The 19,000-nt window shown below is 44.6% G+C and overlaps 1 protein-coding gene across 1 annotated transcript in view; it reads right to left on the bottom strand.

The window, feature by feature from the left end:
• Nucleotides 1-9,897: 9,897 nt before the first annotated feature.
• The window catches only part of GRSF1 (G-rich RNA sequence binding factor 1), a 22,454-nt gene continuing 13,351 nt past the window's right edge, over nucleotides 9,898-19,000 (bottom strand). Inside the window, exons 5-10 of the mRNA XM_015823830.1 lie at nucleotides 16,237-16,372; nucleotides 15,678-15,856; nucleotides 14,765-14,886; nucleotides 13,557-13,692; nucleotides 12,042-12,128; nucleotides 9,898-10,069 (exon numbers count right to left, since the gene is read on the bottom strand). Coding sequence (XP_015679316.1) covers nucleotides 12,079-12,128; nucleotides 13,557-13,692; nucleotides 14,765-14,886; nucleotides 15,678-15,856; nucleotides 16,237-16,372 — 623 coding nt within the window. The 3' untranslated portion in view covers nucleotides 9,898-10,069; nucleotides 12,042-12,078. The remainder of the gene's footprint in view (nucleotides 10,070-12,041; nucleotides 12,129-13,556; nucleotides 13,693-14,764; nucleotides 14,887-15,677; nucleotides 15,857-16,236; nucleotides 16,373-19,000) is intronic.

The raw sequence follows: 19,000 nt of genomic DNA, 5'->3' as shown, positions 1-19,000 counted from the left end.
CCCTCCAGCATCAACCCGGAGCGAGTCTGCAATCTTTGCCACAAGCACTTAATACAGCAATATTCTGCCAGCCCTTCCTAGAACTGCAAAAGAGTGGCCGTGCTTTTCTGTTTTGCCGACTCCTTCCCCTCCCCGAAACGAGTCGGCTTCCGATGATCTCGGGAGCTGCTTGAAACGTGGATTTCCAGAGGACATTTTTCCCCCTGCTTTGGCAGAGACAGAAAGAACATGGGGAGGGGGGTATTGGGCGGTCGTCCGTTGACAATCAGTCGTTAACTGTGTTGTTTTGAAGCTTTGGCGTTGACGGCACCTTGAAGGCTTTCCCCCAATGTAGGTTGGGGTTTTTTTCTCCTTTGTTGGGTCTCTTTTTAGGAAAAAAAAAATTACTGCGCTCAGTTTGAGAGAGGGCAGCTTCCTCAATAAGGAAAATATCCGCCATAGCTCGCCACCCATAGACTTGAAGCATGATAGAAAACCGGATAATAGGGGTGCCAACTAGGCAGAAGTCACAATATGAGCTAGGAACTATCCCAGTCTAGTACAGACATTGTTTTCTGTAGGACAGAGGTGTCCAACCTTGTCAACTTTAAGACCTGTGGACTTCAACTCCCAGAATTCCCCAGCCAGCCAGCATGGCTGGCTGGGGAATTCTGGGAGTTGAAGTCCACAGGTCTTAAAGTTGACACGGTTGGATACCCCTGCTGTAGACGAACTGAGTTACGTGAGTCTCCGTTTCATAAAAGTCAAACACTAAAGTGGAAGATTCAGTGGTATCACACTCAACGCGAGTCGCGTCGCCTAAAATGGAGGCATACCAATTTTGACGTTACAGGGGCCACACCCAGGTTGTGTGTCGCCACTTGAAAGGCCATTTGACAACGTCGAGGGTTGTTGTTTTTTTTTTTAAAAAAAGAGGACCTCTGGAATTCTAAGGGCTAAAATAGAATGGGTAAAATAGAATTGTGCTTTAAATCTCTCCGAAACGGGAGGGAAAAGGGATCAAAATATTGATTCTGCCCACTCTGAGGGGGTAAATGCCAGAAGTGATTCTGACAGGCCTTTTGCAACCCCCCATACAAGATTTCTACAGCTCAGGTTTAAACAACTGTTTTTGGAAAACGCGAAGCCTAGGATTAAACCCTTCAGAAATGTATTTGCAGCGTTCACGTGCAAAAGAATAAAATTAAAATCTAAACGCAAGGGAATAAAAGAAAAAATAAAGCAATAGGTTAAAGATAAAAATGCCGCAAACATATTTTTTTTTTCAGTTTTTTCAAGTGAAAACGTTTTTGAACTTATGTTTTCTTTGCTGCTTAAAAAAAATGGCTTGCCTGTACAAAGTCTTTAAAAGACAGGATGGTATCCTGCGTTCCCTTTTTTGCTGAGGTTTGGGCATACAAATAATTCGGCAAAAGTAGTCCTTTTGAACTTCCCCGGGGGAATTTTTTCAGCGTCTTTGTTTTTTGCAGGTTACCAAAGCCAGCGACTAAAAATCGTCATAGATTCGGGAGACCTTTGAAAAAAAAATCCATTCATTCGTTCTTAAATCGCTTGAAATAGAAATCGCTTGAAACAGGAGGACAGTGTGGTGGCCTAGAGGTGAAGTGGCTCGCCTCCCACCCGGAAGGTTGAGAGTTCAATCCTAGGTAGGGGCAGATGCAAAGAAAAAGTATCTCCTGTGAACTCCGCATGGGTGTTGGGAAGGGCATCCGGCCCATAAACTCTCAGCTCCATCCATTCACCCAGACCCTATTCTGAATTAAGGGACTACAGTGGTTCTCAACCTTTTTAATGCCGCGACCCCAACCGGTCATAAGTCGAGGACTAAACCGGTCGTAAGTCGAGGACTAAACCGGTCGTAAGTCGAGGACTACCCAACCGGTCGTAAGTCGAGGACTTTCCCTGCCCGGGAGCGTCACGCATGCGTGGTTCCGCTCCCTGCGCCGGCCGAGGCGTAGCTGGCAAGCGGCAGAGACGGAGCAGGCCGACCACCAGCTGGCCCAGCCCAAGGGAGGTAAAGCACCTGCCGAAAAAGGGGGGGAAAATGGCGGACAAAAAAAATGGCGGACAGCCTTGCTTGGCGACCCCCATGAAATGGTCGATCGACCCCAAATGGGGTCCCGACCCACAGGTTGAGAACCACTGGACTACAGGGTCATAAAAAGAAAAAGAAAAACTTGAACCCTTAATATAAACATGACTGAGAAAATAGGACTATGTTGGCAGTACAATTCCTTTAAATTCAGTTTAACTTAGATCCATATCATTTTTTTAAAATCCACTATTTAATGGTCTTCTGAAAGCATGGCGGCAAGTCGTGGAATATATGCTGACGTAATGGAGATTGTTGCTTAACAAAGGGAATTTTTTACAGTGGCGACTACTGGGCAGTTCCAACGCGCTTCATCCTTTGTACAGATGTTTTACTTGAACTGAAACATTAAAATGAGGTCGCAGAATGTATCTGAATCTGTGGTTTATTGGCCTGAATAATGCAGTCCTGACTGACCATTCGTAAGCTTTGCCAAAAAATAAAGGGCAGGTACCTAATTTCATTTTGAAACTTGACAGGCACATTTAAGATCTCTCAATGCAATAATTCTGTTTTCACCCATTTAATGGAACGGGTAAGGCACCAGGCTAGAAGCCAGGAGGCTGCGAGTTCTAATCCTGCCTTAGGTATGAAAGCTGGCTGGATGACTTTGGGCCAATCACCAGGAGACGGTGAGTTCTAGTACCGCCTTAGCACGAAAACTGGTTGGGTGACCTTGGGCCAGTCACTCTCTCAGCCCAACTCACTGCACAGTTGTTAAAGTGTGTTAAGTCAGGGGTGTCAAACTCAATTTCATTGAGGGCCGCATCAGCATTGCGGTTGCCCTCGGGGTGGGGGTGGGGGGTGGCCAGGGTGGGTGTGGCCTACTGGGTGGGCGTGAATGGAGTGGGTGTGGCCTACTGGGTGGGCGTGGCCAGCTCTACATCCTTCGCGTCAAGGGTGCCTGTGAGGGCCTGGGCAGGAGTGGGACAAATCTGAGGGTCTCTGGCAGAAGGGGGTGGGACCGGGGCAAGCGCCAAGGCATGGTCCATTTCTTCATTCCTCACAAAGGGTGACCCCTCCCCAGCATGCACCCAGGGGGCGGGGCAGACACGGCAGGGGCTGGTTCCTCGCTGTTTCCAGACGGCCTTGTGGCGCTAAGACTGAATGCGTTTCAGCATAGATGGCCACCACAAAATTGTACATTGGCTCCCTCCCGGCCGGCCTGGGCCAAGGCAGCAGGGGCTGTTCCCTCAGTTTCCAGGATGGCTTCGTGGGCCACATGAAACCACTTTGCGCCCCCGGGCCTTGTGTTTGACATTTCTGATGTAAGTCATGGACAATCTGTTGTTGTGGGGTGGGGGAATAGGAGTATTGTGTGTATTCACCACCTTGAGCTGTTTATACAAAAAAAAAAAAAAGGCAGGATATAAACAAATCGCTGCTCAGGCTGCTTCTGGGAAAAAAATGTGTCAAACTGGTGTTCCTACAATGGGAAGAAAACCTAACTGTAGTAGGTTAACCTGACACACAAATCCTTCTTTGGAGACGAAGCCATGCAAAATCTGACTTTTTAAATCCTTCCATTCACGAAGGAGAATTCTGTAAAGCAAGAGCCCTGTAAAAGCTTCCATCTTTTAGGGTTTTTCTTTTTATGACTCACTTTGCATATTGACCTATGAAGTGCTGACTTTGTACCTTTTTTTTAAAAGGTGTGTGTGTAAAGGAATAAACTGACACACTGATTTATTTTTGACCTTTATTTTCTTGGGAAATCCCTAGGAAAAAATTATGCCGCTCGGTATGGCGATGCTCTGGGTTCTGAGAAACAGCATGGGAATCTACGGGTTGCCTATCCTTAGATCAGAGTTGGTTTTGGTTTAGAGTTTCTACATTTTTGCATTTGTGGTCCGATTACAAGTATCCTGAGGTCTTGACAGTTGAATGGGCTTGCCTTGTTTGAGGAAGCAGTTTTGAAGAACGATCATTCAAGAGCTGATTCAAGAGGGGGGAGCGGACCTGGCAGGTATTACCGAGACCTGGTTGGGCATGGAAGGGGGAGTTCCCCTTGTCGATCTATGCCCACCAGGTTTTCAGGCATTCCATCGGCCGAGAGCCCGGGGTAGGGGCGGTGGGGTGGCGGTCATTATAAGGGAGAGTCTGTGTCCAAGGGAGGCCACTGTNCCCTCCAGCATCAACCCGGAGCGAGTCTGCAATCTTTGCCACAAGCACTTAATACAGCAATATTCTGCCAGCCCTTCCTAGAACTGCAAAAGAGTGGCCGTGCTTTTCTGTTTTGCCGACTCCTTCCCCTCCCCGAAACGAGTCGGCTTCCGATGATCTCGGGAGCTGCTTGAAACGTGGATTTCCAGAGGACATTTTTTTTTTCTGCTTTGGCAGAGACAGAAAGAACATGGGGAGGGGGGTATTGGGCGGTCGTCCGTTGACAATCAGTCGTTAACTGTGTTGTTTTGAAGCTTTGGCGTTGACGGCACCTTGAAGGCTTTCCCCCAATGTAGGTTGGGGTTTTTTTCTCCTTTGTTAGGTCTCTTTTTAGGAAAAAAAAAATTACTGCGCTCAGTTTGAGAGAGGGCAGCTTCCTCAATAAGGAAAATATCCGCCATAGCTCGCCACCCATAGACTTGAAGCATGATAGAAAACCGGATAATAGGGGTGCCAACTAGGCAGAAGTCACAATATGAGCTAGGAACTATCCCAGTCTAGTACGGACATTGTTTTCTGTAGAACAGAGGTGTCCAACCATGTCAACTTTAAGACCTGTGGACTTCAACTCCCAGAATTCCCCAGCCAGCCAGCATGGCTGGCTGGGGAATTCTGGGAGTTGAAGTCCACAGGTCTTAAAGTTGACACGGTTGGATACCCCTGCTGTAGACGAACTGAGTTACGTGAGTCTCCGTTTCATAAAAGTCAAACACTAAAGTGGAAGATTCAGTGGTATCACACTCAACGCGAGTCGCGTCGCCTAAAATGGAGGCATACCAATTTTGACGTTACAGGGGCCACACCCAGGTTGTGTGTCGCCACTTGAAAGGCCATTTGACAACGTCGACGGTTGTTGTTGTTTTTTTAAAAAAGAGGACCTCTGGAATTCTGAGGGCTAAAATAGAATGGGTAAAATAGAATTGTGCTTTAAATCTCTCCGAAACGGGAGGGAAGAGGGATCAAAATATTGATTCTGCCCACTCTGAGGGGGTAAATGCCAGAAGTGATTCTGACAGGCCTTTTGCAACCCCCCGTACAAGATTTCTACAGCTCAGGTTTAAAGAACTGTTTTTGGAAAACGCGAAGCCTAGGATTAAACCCTTCAGAAATGTATTTGCAGCGTTCACGTGCTAAAGAATAAAATTAAAATCTAAACGCAAGGGAATAAAAAAAATAATAAAGCAATTGGTTAAAGATAAAAATGCCGCAAACATGATATTTTTTTTTTCAGTTTTTTCAAGTGAAAACGTTTTTGAACTTATGTTTTCTTTGCTGCTTAAAAAAAATGGCTTGCCTGTACAAAGTCTTTAAAAGACAGGATGGTATCCTGCGTTCCCTTTTTTGCTGAGGTTTGGGCATACAAATAATTCGGCAAAAGTAATCCTTTTGAACTTCCCCGGGGAATTTTTTCAGCGTTTTTTTTTTTTGCAGGTTACCAAGGCCAGCGACTAAAAATCGTCATAGATTCGGGAGACCTTTGAAAAAAGAATCCATTCATTCGTTCTTAAATCGCTTGAAATAGAAATCGCTTGAAATAGGAGGACAGTGTGGTGGCCTAGAGGTGAAGATGCTCGCCTCCCACCCGGAAGGTTGAGAGTTCAATCCTAGGTAGGGGCAGATGCAAAGAAAAAAGTATCTCCTGTGAACTCTGCATGGGTGTCAGGAAGGGCATCCGGCCCATAAACTCTCAGCTCCATCCATTCACCCAGACCCTATTCTGAATTAAGGGACTACAGCAGTGGTTCTCAACCTTTTTAATGCCGCGACCCCAACCGGTCATAAGTCGAGGACTAAACCGGTCGTAAGTCGAGGACTACCCAACCGGTCGTAAGTCGAGGACTTTCCCTGCCCGGGAGCGTCACGCATGCGTGGTTCCGCCCCCTGCGCCGGCTGAGGCGTAGCTGGCAAGCGGCAGAGACGGAGCAGGCCGACCACCAGCTGGCCCAGCCCAAGGGAGGTAAAGCACCTGCCGAAAAAGGGGGGGAAAATGGCGGACAAAAAAAAATGGCGGACAGCCTTGCTTGGCGACCCCCGTGAAATGGTCGATCGACCCCAAATTGAGAACCACTGGTTGAGAACCACTGGTTGAGAACCACAGGTTGAGAACCACTGGACTACAGGGTCATAAAAAGGAAAAAAAAGAAAAACTTGAACCCTTAATATAAACATGACTGAGAAAATAGGACTATGTTGGCAGTACAATTCCTTTAAATTCAGTTTAACTTAGATCCATATCATTTTTTTTAAATCCACTATTTAATGGTCTTCTGAAAGCATGGCGGCAAGTCGTGGAATATATGCTGACGTAATGGAGATTGTTGCTTAACAAAGGGAATGTTTAACAGTGGCGACTACTGGGCAGTTCCAAAGCGTCTCATCCTTTGTACAGATGTTTTACTTGAACTGAAACATTAAAATGAGGTCGCAGAATGTATCTGAATCTGTGGTTTATTGGCCTGAATAATGCAGTCCTGACTGGCCATTCGTAAGCTTTGCCAAAAAATAAAGGGCAGGTACCTAATTTCATTTTGAAACTTGACAGGCACATTTAAGATCTCTCAATGCAATAATTCTGTTTTCATCCATTTAATGGAACGGGTAAGGCACCTTGCTAGAAGCCAGGAGAATGCAAGTTCGAATCCTGTCTTAGGTATGAAAACTGGCTGGATGACTTTGGGCCAATCACCAGGAGACGGTAAGTTCTAGTACCGCCTTAGCACGAAAACTGGCTGGGTGACCTTGGGCCGGTCACTCTCTCAGCCCAACTCATTGCACAGTTGTTAAAAGTGTGTAAGTCATGGACAATCTGTTGTTGGGGGGGGGATAGGAGTATTGTGTGTGTTCACCACCTTGAGCTGTTTATACAAAAAAAAAAAAAAGGCAGGATATAAACAAATCGCTGCTCAGGCTGCTTCTGGGAAAAAAATGTGTCAAACTGGTGTTCCTACAATGGGAAGAAAACCTAACTGTAGTAGGTTAACCTGACACACAAATCCTTCTTTGGAGATGAAGCCGTGCAAAATCTGATTTTTTTAACCCTTCCATTCACGAAGGAGAATTCTGTAAAGCAAGAGCCCTGTAAAAGCGTCCATCTTTTAGGGTTTTTCTTTTTATGACTCACTTTGCATATTGACCTATGAAGTGCTGACTTTGTACTTTTTTTAAAAAAAGGTGTGTGTGTAAAGGAATAAACTGACACACTGATTTATTTTTGACCTTTATTTTCTTGGGAAATCCCTAGGAAAAAATTATGCCGCTCGGTATGGAGATGCTCTGGGTTCTGAGAAACAGCATGGGAATCTACGGGTTGCCTATCCTTAGATCAGAGTTGGTTTTGGTTTAGAGTTTCTACATTTTTGCATTTGTGGTCCGATTACAAGTATCCTGAGGTCTTGACAGTTGAATGGGCTTGCCTTGTTTGAGGAAGCGGTTTTGAAGAACGATCAAAACACCATGACTGCTTTAAGGAAAAGAGTCTCCATTTGGTGTACAGATTGTCCATGACTTACAACTGGTCACTTTAACAACTGTTTGAAATTACAACAGGCCAGTAAAGCACTTATGGTCATCATCAAATGTTGTGCCCCACACAGACAGAAATACATCCTTTGGCCACAAAATTGCCTTTTGGCTGCTTGGCAGCTGGCTCTCCTTTACAACCAGTTGCAGTGTCTTGCAATCAACGTGTCCATGATTCAAGTGATTTTTGCCGGTTCTTGGCAAACAAAAGACTGGGTTCACACTTAACGACCGTGGTATTTGCTTCGTAACCACAGATGTACTCAATGACTGCCACAAAAAAAAATGTAAAACGTAGCACAGTCATGTGGGTGCGCAGGTTTACAAACCACAACTTATGAGGAGAAATCTGGCCTCATTTGGAGTTGTAAGACAAGGACTGCTTGGGCTACACATCCACTTGATCAGAGTGGCAATAAAAGTTGGGGTCATCAGTGTTCGCTTCAAGAGAATTCATTAAAAAAAAAAACCACACTTATTCTGTACCAGGCCAGTTGGTTAAAACATAACATCTGAAATAGAGGCTAGGAATTTTAATTTTTCTGTAGTTTGTTGTAGTTCATTGCAACATTTACCGGGGAATTAGTAGTAGATGTATAGGGCTTGTATATCAAACGTAAAGTTGATATTTTGCTAATAGACTCACGGCAAGCCAAACTGGGTGATTGGGGGGAGATCTCTCCATATTCAGCTCCTATTTAGGAAGGCAGAACTTTCTAGCTGTTGCCTAAGCTTAGCATGCAATCAAATTTCTCTCCAGTCCCTTCTGCCTTCATGTCACTCATAGCAATCCACGTTCCAATCTTATCAAAGCCAAGGAAGGAAGGGGATGACTCAACACCTCATCCCCATCTCTTTGTATGTTGCTTGCTAGTGTGGAAAGTCCCTTGCCTCTACCTAAACAACTTGAGAGTGAAAAGTGTGTAATTTCAAGGGTGGAAAAGGACGTATTCCTATCACCCAGGTATAGTCAAGACTTGTCTTCAAGATGAGTGGTGTTTTATTGCAGCCACTGGAGCAGTGGTTCTCAACCTGTGGGTCGGGACCCCATTTGGGGTCGATCGACCATTTCATGGGGGTCGCCAACCAAGGCTGTCCGCCATTTTTTTTGTCCGCCATTTTTTTCCCCTTTTCTGGCGGGTGCCTTACCTCCCTTGGGCTGGGCCAGCTGGTAGTCGGCCTGCTCCGTCTCTGCCACTTGCCAGCTACGCCTCGGCCGGCGCAGGGGGCGGAACCACGCATGCGCGGCGCTCCCGGGCAGGGAAAGTCCTTGACTTACGACCGGTTGGGTAGTCCTCAACTTACGACCGGTTTAGTCCTCGACTTACGACCGGTTGGGGTCGCGGCATTAAAAAGGTTGAGAACCACTGCACTGGAGGATTCTATGAGGCCAAACTTCCTTCCAAAAGCATTAGCTTCTTGAGCCTGTGACAATCTAGAACAGGGGTGTCCAAATTTGGCAGCTTTAAAACTTGTGGACTTCAACTCCCAGAATTCCCCAGTTCAGCATGGCTAGCTAGGGAATTCTGGGAGTTGAAGTCCACAGGGCTTAAAAGTTTAAAGCAGGGGTAGTCAACCTTGGCTCTTTTATGACTCGTGGACTTCAACTCCCAGAATTCCTGAGCCAGCTGTGCTGGCTCAGGAATTCTGGGAGTTGAAGTCCACGAGTCATAAAAGAGCCAAGGTTGACTACCCCTGCTTTAAAGCATGACTGGCTGAGGAATTCTGGGAACTGAAGTCCACAGTGGCCAAAGCTGGATACCCGGATAGAAGATCCTTTCAGAAGCACATTCTTTCATGCATGTAGTTGCATCCATGCGGTGTCTAGTCCGCTTTTCCTCCACGTTCCTGTCTCAAAGCCCTGCTCATACCAAGTTTCACACAAACATTATTCACGTCCCCAAATGTACCAGGGCAGAGCAGGCACATGACCACAATTTCCTGCAGTTCTCTCTAGATACTGATTGGACCCTCTCACCATTTAATGTTTGAGTTGGCTTTGGTTAGCCAGATGTTCTGAAACAAAAGGCCATTTCCATCTGCATGGTCAGAATTGACAAGCCAAGCCGCGTGGGACCCTCTCAGCTTGGCTCCCAGTCAACCAGGAAACGTACCGGAGCAAATTTAAGTACAGTTCAACTTTAATGTTGGTTTACGTAAAACAGAGCCCGCACAACCGTTTCGGAAGGGTTTCAGACACAGCCGCTGGATTTTCTTGGGAAGGCAATTCGGGGGGGGTGACGGGAATAATAGTCCAGCTTTAGGAACGTGCAGATGAAAAGCATCTTAGCTTATCTGTTGAGAAAAGGGAACAGAAGCAAATTAACAAGAGAGGAACACTGGCCTATTTCCATACCTGAGGATAAGAAGTCAAGGATGCCAGTCAAATGACATTCATAAAGGAGTATCAAGTGATCGGTGTTTCTTTTGAGGATCCTAAAATACAGACTGTGGCCTAGTACAACTTTTCTGTTCTTAAAGAGTTTGTAAGAGTTGAGAGGTTAGAGAGTTTGCAGGAGTTGACACAATAAGTATAGGGCAGGGGTAGGCAACCTTGGCTCTTTTATGACTCGTGGACTTCAATGCCCAGAATTCCTGAGCCAGCATGGCTCAGCTTGGAAACCTCTCCCTTTCCCCTCAGCATGGCTGGCTCAGGAATTCTGGGAGTTGAAGTCCACGAGTCATAAAAGAGCCAAGGTTGCCTACCCCGGTATACGTAATCCTCAACTTATGACCAGTCAAAGTTACCACGGATCCCTGAAAAAGGTACTTGCGACTCAGATTTGAAGTGGCAACAGCCATACAATCAACCCCCAAGTCATGCGATCACATTTTGGATGCTTGGCAACTGGCTCACGTTTAACGGCGGTTTGCAGCGTTCCATGATCACGTGACTGCAATTTATGTTTTTGTCGGAAACGGGTTCGATTCCGGTTTCCGGCCAATAAAGGTCCTTACTGAACAATTTGCTCAATAACCATCGCAAAAAGTAGTAAAACTGGGTCCAGTCATGTGAAATTCTGCATAATGATTTAATCACAACTTACAACTGTAACTGTAGGCTCAACTGTGGTCGTAGGTCAAGGACTACCTGTGTCACATATACTTCATTTGTGGTATTTAATTTTAACACAAAGCTTTTTGGTTCTTTTAGCAGAATACATGTTCTCTAACGATGTTCTAAATCTGGCTATTTTACAGCTTTCCTTACAAAAGCTTGTTTAGTTTTCACACTATAAAACCAAAAATTGAGACAATCATGGTCTGTTGGGCAAATCCAGACAAAAATCAGTTAAATAATTAACGACTTACTGCAATATGCAACTTTAGTCAATGGATTCAAGTCACTTAGTTCCCAGTAAAAGAAATCAAGTAAATTTGGTTCTGATTTTAACAATTACGTAAACAGAACAAAGCTCAGATAGCAGACTGGATCTGAGCTTGTGTCCCAAACAATTAACATTAATCAATAGGAGAATGAAACCACGTAAAATAATTGGAAAAAAGCCCAATTCTATTCCAGGTTTAAGGACTGCAAAAACCTGAATAAGTAGCAGTTTAAAGGTAATTACAGGAACATAAATGTGAACAGATAGGTTGTCACACAGCCACGGATTAGAGAATAATATGAACATAAAATTTTGAGCCCAGTTAACATGCTCACCTCATAGAAAACCCGTCCGAACATGCACTACTTTTAGCCCATTTCTTATGTTCATTTCAAAAATTAAAACAATTAAAAAAGTAAGTCCTAAGAGAAAAAAAGTATGCTCCTCTTGGTCCAAACAATTTTTAGTTTGAAATTGGCCATTGAGAAGTCACATTTATGGAGAATTCAGTTACCAGCAACAACTGGTAGAAGGAGAAATTTCTTGACAGTGAGAACAATTAACCAGTGGAACAACCTGCCTCCAGAAGTGATGAATGCTCCAACACTGGAAGTTTTTAAGAAGAGACTGGACAGCCATTTGTCCGAAATGGTATAGGGCTTCCTGCCTAGATGACCTCCAAGGTCCCTTCCAACATCATCATTATTATTACTATTATCATCGTCATCATCAGGCCATTACTGTCTCCTAGAAAAAGTATGTCTCGGCATATCAGGAATTAATAATAAAAAAGTTATCAATAATAAAAAAGTTATCACCTCCAAAGCCACTTTAGGCTCTTGAATGGGCCAGTTTGACAAAAACCCTAACGGCCCAAGAATTCAGACATTCCTCAACGAGCCACGTCTCCCCTGCCACAAATTTCCCAATGAACTCACCTAAACTTTGGGAATTATACCACTACCGTAGACTGCTCTATTTTCTGCTTGGTGATGAATTCAGGAATAATTCAATATAACTATGCTCTGCAAAATAAAAGGAGATAAATGTCAGGTACAAAGACTCAGCACCATTCGTAAGGCTGCCGCACAGGTTAGTCATTGAAGTCTATATACAGGAAATCTGGTAAACTAAAAGTTCAGCACTAAATTGGTGCAAGATACGGGCAGTCCTCGGCTTATGACCATGATTGAGCCGAACATTTCCACTGCCAAGCAAGACAACAGTTAAGTGAGCTTTGCCCCCATTTTATACTCAGTTGTGAAGGGAATCGCTATGCAGTAGTGGTTAAAATTGTGGAAACCTTTTGGGAAAAGTGTACATTTGAGGTTTGATGGCTAATAACACCACTTTTTCTTTTGGAGCAGTACCATAAAATTATATGTCGATGGAAAGATAATTTAATCAAGAATGTAATGCAACATAGTTTGCTCAATTATCTGTATTCTATGAAAAGTTATAGCCAAATAACCAGAAAAAGGAAGCACAACTTGCTTAGGTTGATATCAGGTAGCTTCCCTTCATCCGATTGTAGCCAATGAGCATGAGTGTTTAGAGAGCCAATCGGGTGTCATCTTGTTTTGGCAATGAGCCAATCAGATCACAGTAGGATTCAGTGATTGATGTCATGTATTGAAGCTGAGAGGAGGACATTTGTCAGTGTGTTATGTGATCGCTATCAAGTTGGCTGGGTTTTTTTGTGTTCTTTCATTTAGTGAGCTTGTAAAACGTAATAAAATTAAAGTCATAGTGCAAAGAGTTGACTGCTTGCCCAGAAAGCCATGTAAAATAGTATTATTAAGTGAAGAAGGCTACAGTTATAAACAAGTTAGAAGAAAAATGGGTGGAAACCTAACCAAATGTGGCATTTCTACTGTACACTTTTCCCCAAAAGGTTTCCACAATTTTGGCCACGACTGTAGTTGTTAATAACATGGTTAAGTGAATATAGTTTCCCCGTTGACTCTGCTTCTCAGAAGGTCGCAAAAGTTGATTTACATGACCCCGGGACGTTGCAATCGTCATAAATACAAGCCAGTTGCCAAATATTTGAATTTTGATCATGGGGATGCTGCAATGGTCGTAAGTGTGCAAAATGGTTGTAAGTCCCTTTTTAGTGGCATTGTAACTTCAAACAGTCACTAAATGAACGGTTGTAAGTCGAGGACTACCTGCATGGATCAACGGGGTTCAGGAGGGGTTGGGACCTGCAGTGCTTGTGGGAACACAATGATTCTAAACTGATGGTGCGTTTAACTCTGCCCTCGCAGCAGTTCTCCTACAATAAATGCAAAATTAATTCAAAGCAATCTCTATCAGCTATTAGCTGTGACTGACACCTGCCTTTAGGAAATCCACATTCCTGGCATTGGCTTATTCAAAAATGTATAGCACTGCTCGCAACTGCTTTTCAAACCCCGCAAACCTGTGAAAAATTCACAAGAGGTACTTACGGACTTTGAAGTTGTTCTTGGCCATGGCGGCAACTGCGTCTGTGTGTGTTTCAAAGTGTACGTCTGCTTCTCCGGTCGCTTGGCCACATGAATTATATTCCATTGTGATCCTCACAGGCCTTAAGGGAGCAAAAAACTAAAAAACAAAACAAAACACGACAACAAAAACCCAGAAGGGTTTAGTTAATCAACCTGATGTAAACTATAACTGAAAGTATCAAGTTAACTATCAAAATCACGGGCCAGCATTAAAAATACTAACCATGAATCGTAAGCCAGAGGCTGAAATGTCGGGCTCGTATAATATAAATGCTAAAGCAATCAATTTCTCAGGCAAGCACTTTTAATTAACACTCATCCCTTTCCTTGTGATAAAAAAACTACTAGAAATTTCAAAGAAATACATTTCAGCCAGTAATTTCTAAAACTGTAAGTAATCCTTGACTGACGACTACAACTGAACCCAACATTTCCATTCACTTAATAACTGTGACAAGAAAAGTCATAAAATAAGGCAAAGCTCACTTAACAACAGTCTTGCTTAGCAATGGAAAGTTGTTACCAATGAAGGAGAATATCTGTGGCTCAGGGTTCAAATGAGGGGTCCTGGGTGCTCTCTGAGCTGGCTTGTTTCCTTGCAGACGTTTTGTGACCCAACTAGGTAACATCATCAGTGCTAGAAAGGAGTGGGCTTTGCAGAGAGGAGGAGGAGGAGGAGGAGGAGGAGGAGGAGGACGACGACGACGACGACGACGACGACGGTGGGGTCCTGGGTGCTCTCTGAGCTGGCTTGTTTTCTTGCAGATGTTTCGTGACCCAAACTAGGTAACATCATCAGTGCTAGTAAGGAGTGCGGTTTGCTGTCAGTTTATATTCTGGTTGTTAAGTTAGTTACACAGTTGTTAAGTGAATCTGGGTTCTGCTTTGGCTTTTCTTTTCAGGAGGTTGCAAAAGTTTATCCCATGACCCCAGGACCCTGCAACCCTCCTAAATACATGCCAATTGCTGAATTTTGATCCAAATTTCGATCGTGCGACAGCCGGCAGCTTCTAGAAGTAGCTTAATGTTAATCTGACCTTCTTGCAACTTTCAATGACTGACTAAGACATTAGAAATCCAGGCTGAAAACAGGCCTTTTTTCCACTCACAACTGCTCAGTTTTCCACTCACATCTGCTTGAAACCACCTTACACCCCCCCCCCGCATACCTGTATGATATCTTGCGCCGTTGCTTGAAAGGGCATTCCTCTCAGGTGGACAAAATAAGGGGCTGAGAAGCTTCCCAGTTCAGCCACCTCCTGAGGCTTTTCAAATCCTTGCTTATAAACCTCTGTAGAGCCAAGACAGCAAAACAAATATTCGCAAATTATATTTGTGTGCCATTCATTCTTTTTATAGTCTTTTTACAGCAAAAGAAAGCAAAGGTAGCACCAACAGTAATAATACCGTGTGTTTCCCTGAAAGTAAGATGTACCCTGAAAATAAGCCAACTTGATTTTGGGGGGTGGGCCCAATATAAGCCTTACCCCCCAAAAAATAAGCCCTAGTTTTGGGGCAAGGTGCACGCCTAAAACTCAAGCTAGGACAGGGGTGGGGTAGAGCTGCCCCACGCGCCACATACCTGCTTACTGTTGCAGTCAGGCCTCACCTCGCCAGCCCACTTCTTCTGCGGAGCCCCCTGGCCTGCATTTGGCCGCCAGAGGCCTTCTGGAAAGGCTTCTGCAGCCGAGAACCGAGGTACGGATTGAATCCGTACCTCGGTTCTCGGCTGCAAGATCTTTCCGGAAGGCCTCTGAGGGCCAAACGCAGGCCGAAGCTCCATTCTCAGCTGCAAAGGCATTTCCTTCGGCCACAGAAGAAGTGGGCTGTCTGGGCAGGGCTGGCTGTGTCACCACGAGGTGAGACTGTGGAAAAGACACACACACCCGCCCTGAAAATAAGAGCTCAGGGCTGGCTGAGGAATTCTGGGAATTGAAGTCCACAAGCCTTAAAGTTGCCACGGTTGAGGACCCCTCAAAGCTGGCTGAGGAATTCTGGGAGTTGAAGTCCACAAGTCTTAAAGTTGCCACAATTGAGGACCGACCCCTGCTGTAGAGGACTACCCGTAAGGTCTGCGCTCACCGCTTTTCTTTTCACTTTCGTAGGCCGGGCTGGCCTTCGAGACCTCGTTCAACTTGCTTTCCTCAAAAATGTTTTCCGAACCCGGTTTTGGAACTGTAGACGCCATCATCTTCTTATATCGGAAAAAGTCATTGTGTGTTCGGATTGCACTTTTCTGACTTGGGAATATCTCTATATAGCTAGAAAATTGTTTTTTTTTAAAGGGAAAGAGTTAGACCATGAAAGAGTTAGACCAAGCAGTTTTTTTTAATATACGAAAGCTCAGTTGAAATATCACAATTTTCTGTCAAAAGGTCCCAAACCCAGACTGAGCCCAACAGAAAACAGATACCTTGGGATCAAGAGAAAACTGGTTTGTTCAGGCACACTTTGGCTTACGAAGCGCAAAACAATTGCAAAACAAAATCAGGTAGCAAAAAAAAACAAAAAACAAAACATTTACACACACAACCCTGCCCGCCCCTTGAGCCAATTCATATTAAAAATTTGCCTCATGTGCAAGTGAGAACATGGCCGTTCCTTCCCTCTTAAAAGTGACCCCTTTCCGTGATTTTCCTACCGGTTTCCAATTTCTTCCTTATGCTTCAACAAAGCTTTATTAGCCATTTCCGGTGTGGCAAACTGTACAAAAGCCTCTCCTGTTTTCCTCCTTCCGTCGTAGTCAAAGACAAATACTATGTCCTGTATAGTCAAACCTGGAAGAGAAGCCATTTTGCAGCACGTCAGTAGACTCAGCCAGATCATCAAAAGGCACATCTTGCCATTTGTTTCGGTAAGAGAAATAAAATGCACAGAAGACCCTCTGTCACACAGTACAACCTTCACCTTTGTCTTAAATAGGATGATCTCAACTTTAGGCGTCAACATGGAAACTAGCCAAGCACAGAAGCAACCTAGAACTAAGGAGAAACTTCCTGACAGTTTAAAACAATTAACCAGTGGAACAACCTGCCTCCAGAAGCGGTGAATGCTCCAACACTGGAAGTTTTTAAGAAGAGACTGGACAGCCATTTGTCTGAAATGGTGTAGGGCCGTGGTGGCGAACCTGTGGCACTCAGAGCCCTCTCTGTGGGCACCTGCGCCGTCGCCCCACTCCTAGGCCTTCAGCTGGGTTTTATAAAACCTTTTCACTTTAGGCCTCCGCCGCCGTGTGCAAAAAAAAAAAAAAAAAGGTTCAATAAATTTCAACTTCTCACGGGAAAAAAAAAAGATCTCGCAAAGTTGGAATTGATTGATTGAACTTTTTAGTCCCATCTAGTCTGCCATTACCACCGCAGCCACGCCCACCCAATTGGCCACACCCATTCAATCAGCCACGCCCACATAAGTGGGTTTTGGGTTGCAGTTTGGGCACCCGATCTCTAAAAGGTTTGCCATCACTGTATAGGGTTTCCTGCCTGAGCAGTGGGTTGGACTAGATGACCTCCAAAGTCCCTTCCAACTACTACTACTACTACTTCTACTACTACTACAACAACTAATTATTATTATTATTGTTGTTGTTGTTGTTGTTATTATTATTATTATATTATTACATATTTTTGTTTTGTCCCCGAGCAATCAAATCTGCTGTCAACGCTGTAACAATGGATGTTCCTGCTCTGACAACTGATGGAAATTGCAGCCATGTTTACTTTGCTTTATAACCTGCTTTTTCTTCTGTTTAGAGATCAGGTGTTGAAGGGAGGATGGGGTGAATGCTTGAGCTCGGCTAGCCATAATAATAATGCAGTTCCGTGGGAACTCAAGGACACAAACCCATCACGTTTTGGCTGGCTGAGGAGCTGGGGAGAGAGCCTGCACTTCGGTCTAATTGGAGAATGTGAATTAGGACTGCTTAGTGGGGGTGGGACTTGCAACTTGTTACTTTGTATCTGTGGGGAGGGAATCTAGTTTTGGGTTCAACTATGTAGTGCTGATACTTTGTTTCCTGAATAAAATGTTCTCTAAGGAAGAATTCTTTCCTTAAAGTTCTTTAAGGGGTTTCATCTATCGGACCACGACACCTGCCTTCAAATGTCAAGCTCAGCACGGACGTTAGGGGGCAAGCCAATTTAAGTTTCTAAATTATTGTCTTAGAAACGCAAAAGCAATTTGTCTATGGAGATTCTGTCATCCATGGCACAACATAGGAGAACGAAGCCATCAGGATGGGATTCAGCAGTCCGTCTGCATTTAAAAGACAAAGGCAGCTCTTTTGAAGACAGCAAAGTCCACATTTTGGACAGAGAGGACCGCTACTTTGAAAGAGGGTTCCAAGAGGCCATCTATACTAAAACTGAACAGCCCTCTCTCAACAGAGGGGGAGGGATACGACATCACCTATCTCCAGTCCACAATATAGTCCTTTCAGCAGTTCCAAGAAGGCTCCACACCCATTTGCACCACTCAGGTGATCCTGAGGACACAGGTAAACCTCCAGGTAGCCTCAATGACTCTCTAAAAAGAATGCAAATGACCAGCTGTCTGCAGGGAGTATAAATCCTTCCATTCCCCACCATCCAGTCAGAGCTGAAGAAGCTTCTTGGATGAGAAGCGGAACGCCTTCAAAGAAAAACAAGTCCAGTTGCCTCTTGAAAAAACATCTTTGGGGCAAAAGCAATTATGGCTTCTGAGGAAACATCTCATCCCAATGAGATAGGGCCACCCCACCTGCGCCAGCCGAAGGGGCAGGCTACAGACCCTCTTGGTCGATGAATTTCAGCTGGCGGGGTCCAGGATAAGAGCCTTTTCTGCTGTGGTACCTGCCCTTTGGAACACCGTGCCCCTCCCTGAGGTGAGATTCGCAGCCATCCTTTTGACCGTCTTCCCATGGGCCTGAAGATGTGGCTCGGTCAGTTCGCCAAGGGCCCCAAAGGGGTGCCATTGCTCTGGAGGCCCTACCTCCTCCCATCTGCCTCTTTCTCCCTTCCTCCGCATCTTTTAATTGTAGATTATTATTATTATTTATGGTTTTAATGTTTTACTGGCTTTTATTCTTTTAAGGCTCTACTGGCTTTTAATCTCTGTAAGAGGGTCAGAGTAAGCGCTAGGAGAGAGGGATGGCATACAAGTCAAATAAATAAATAAACTCTCAAAATGATTCTATCTTTTCTTTTTTTCCTTTCCCTTATATACTATCTCCTTTATGCAAACCTTTCCTGCCCGTTCAAGAAATCCCAAGCAGCCGTTCATTTAACACACGATCAATGAGATGCTTCAAAGTTCTTAATCATTCAAGGACAACTCAATGGTCCAATGCATGCACATGCATAATGAGATAGAGGGAGGGGGAGGGAGGGAGAAAGAGATGGGGAGAGGGGGAGGAAGAGAGAGAGGGAGGG

The sequence above is a fragment of the Protobothrops mucrosquamatus genome, unplaced genomic scaffold (genome assembly GCF_001527695.2).
Source record: "Protobothrops mucrosquamatus isolate PMUCROS unplaced genomic scaffold, P.Mucros_1.0 scaffold2007, whole genome shotgun sequence".
Taxonomy (NCBI): domain Eukaryota; kingdom Metazoa; phylum Chordata; class Lepidosauria; order Squamata; family Viperidae; genus Protobothrops; species Protobothrops mucrosquamatus.
Note: the sequence above shows the minus strand (reverse complement) of the source record. Positions and strands in the feature narration are given on the sequence as shown.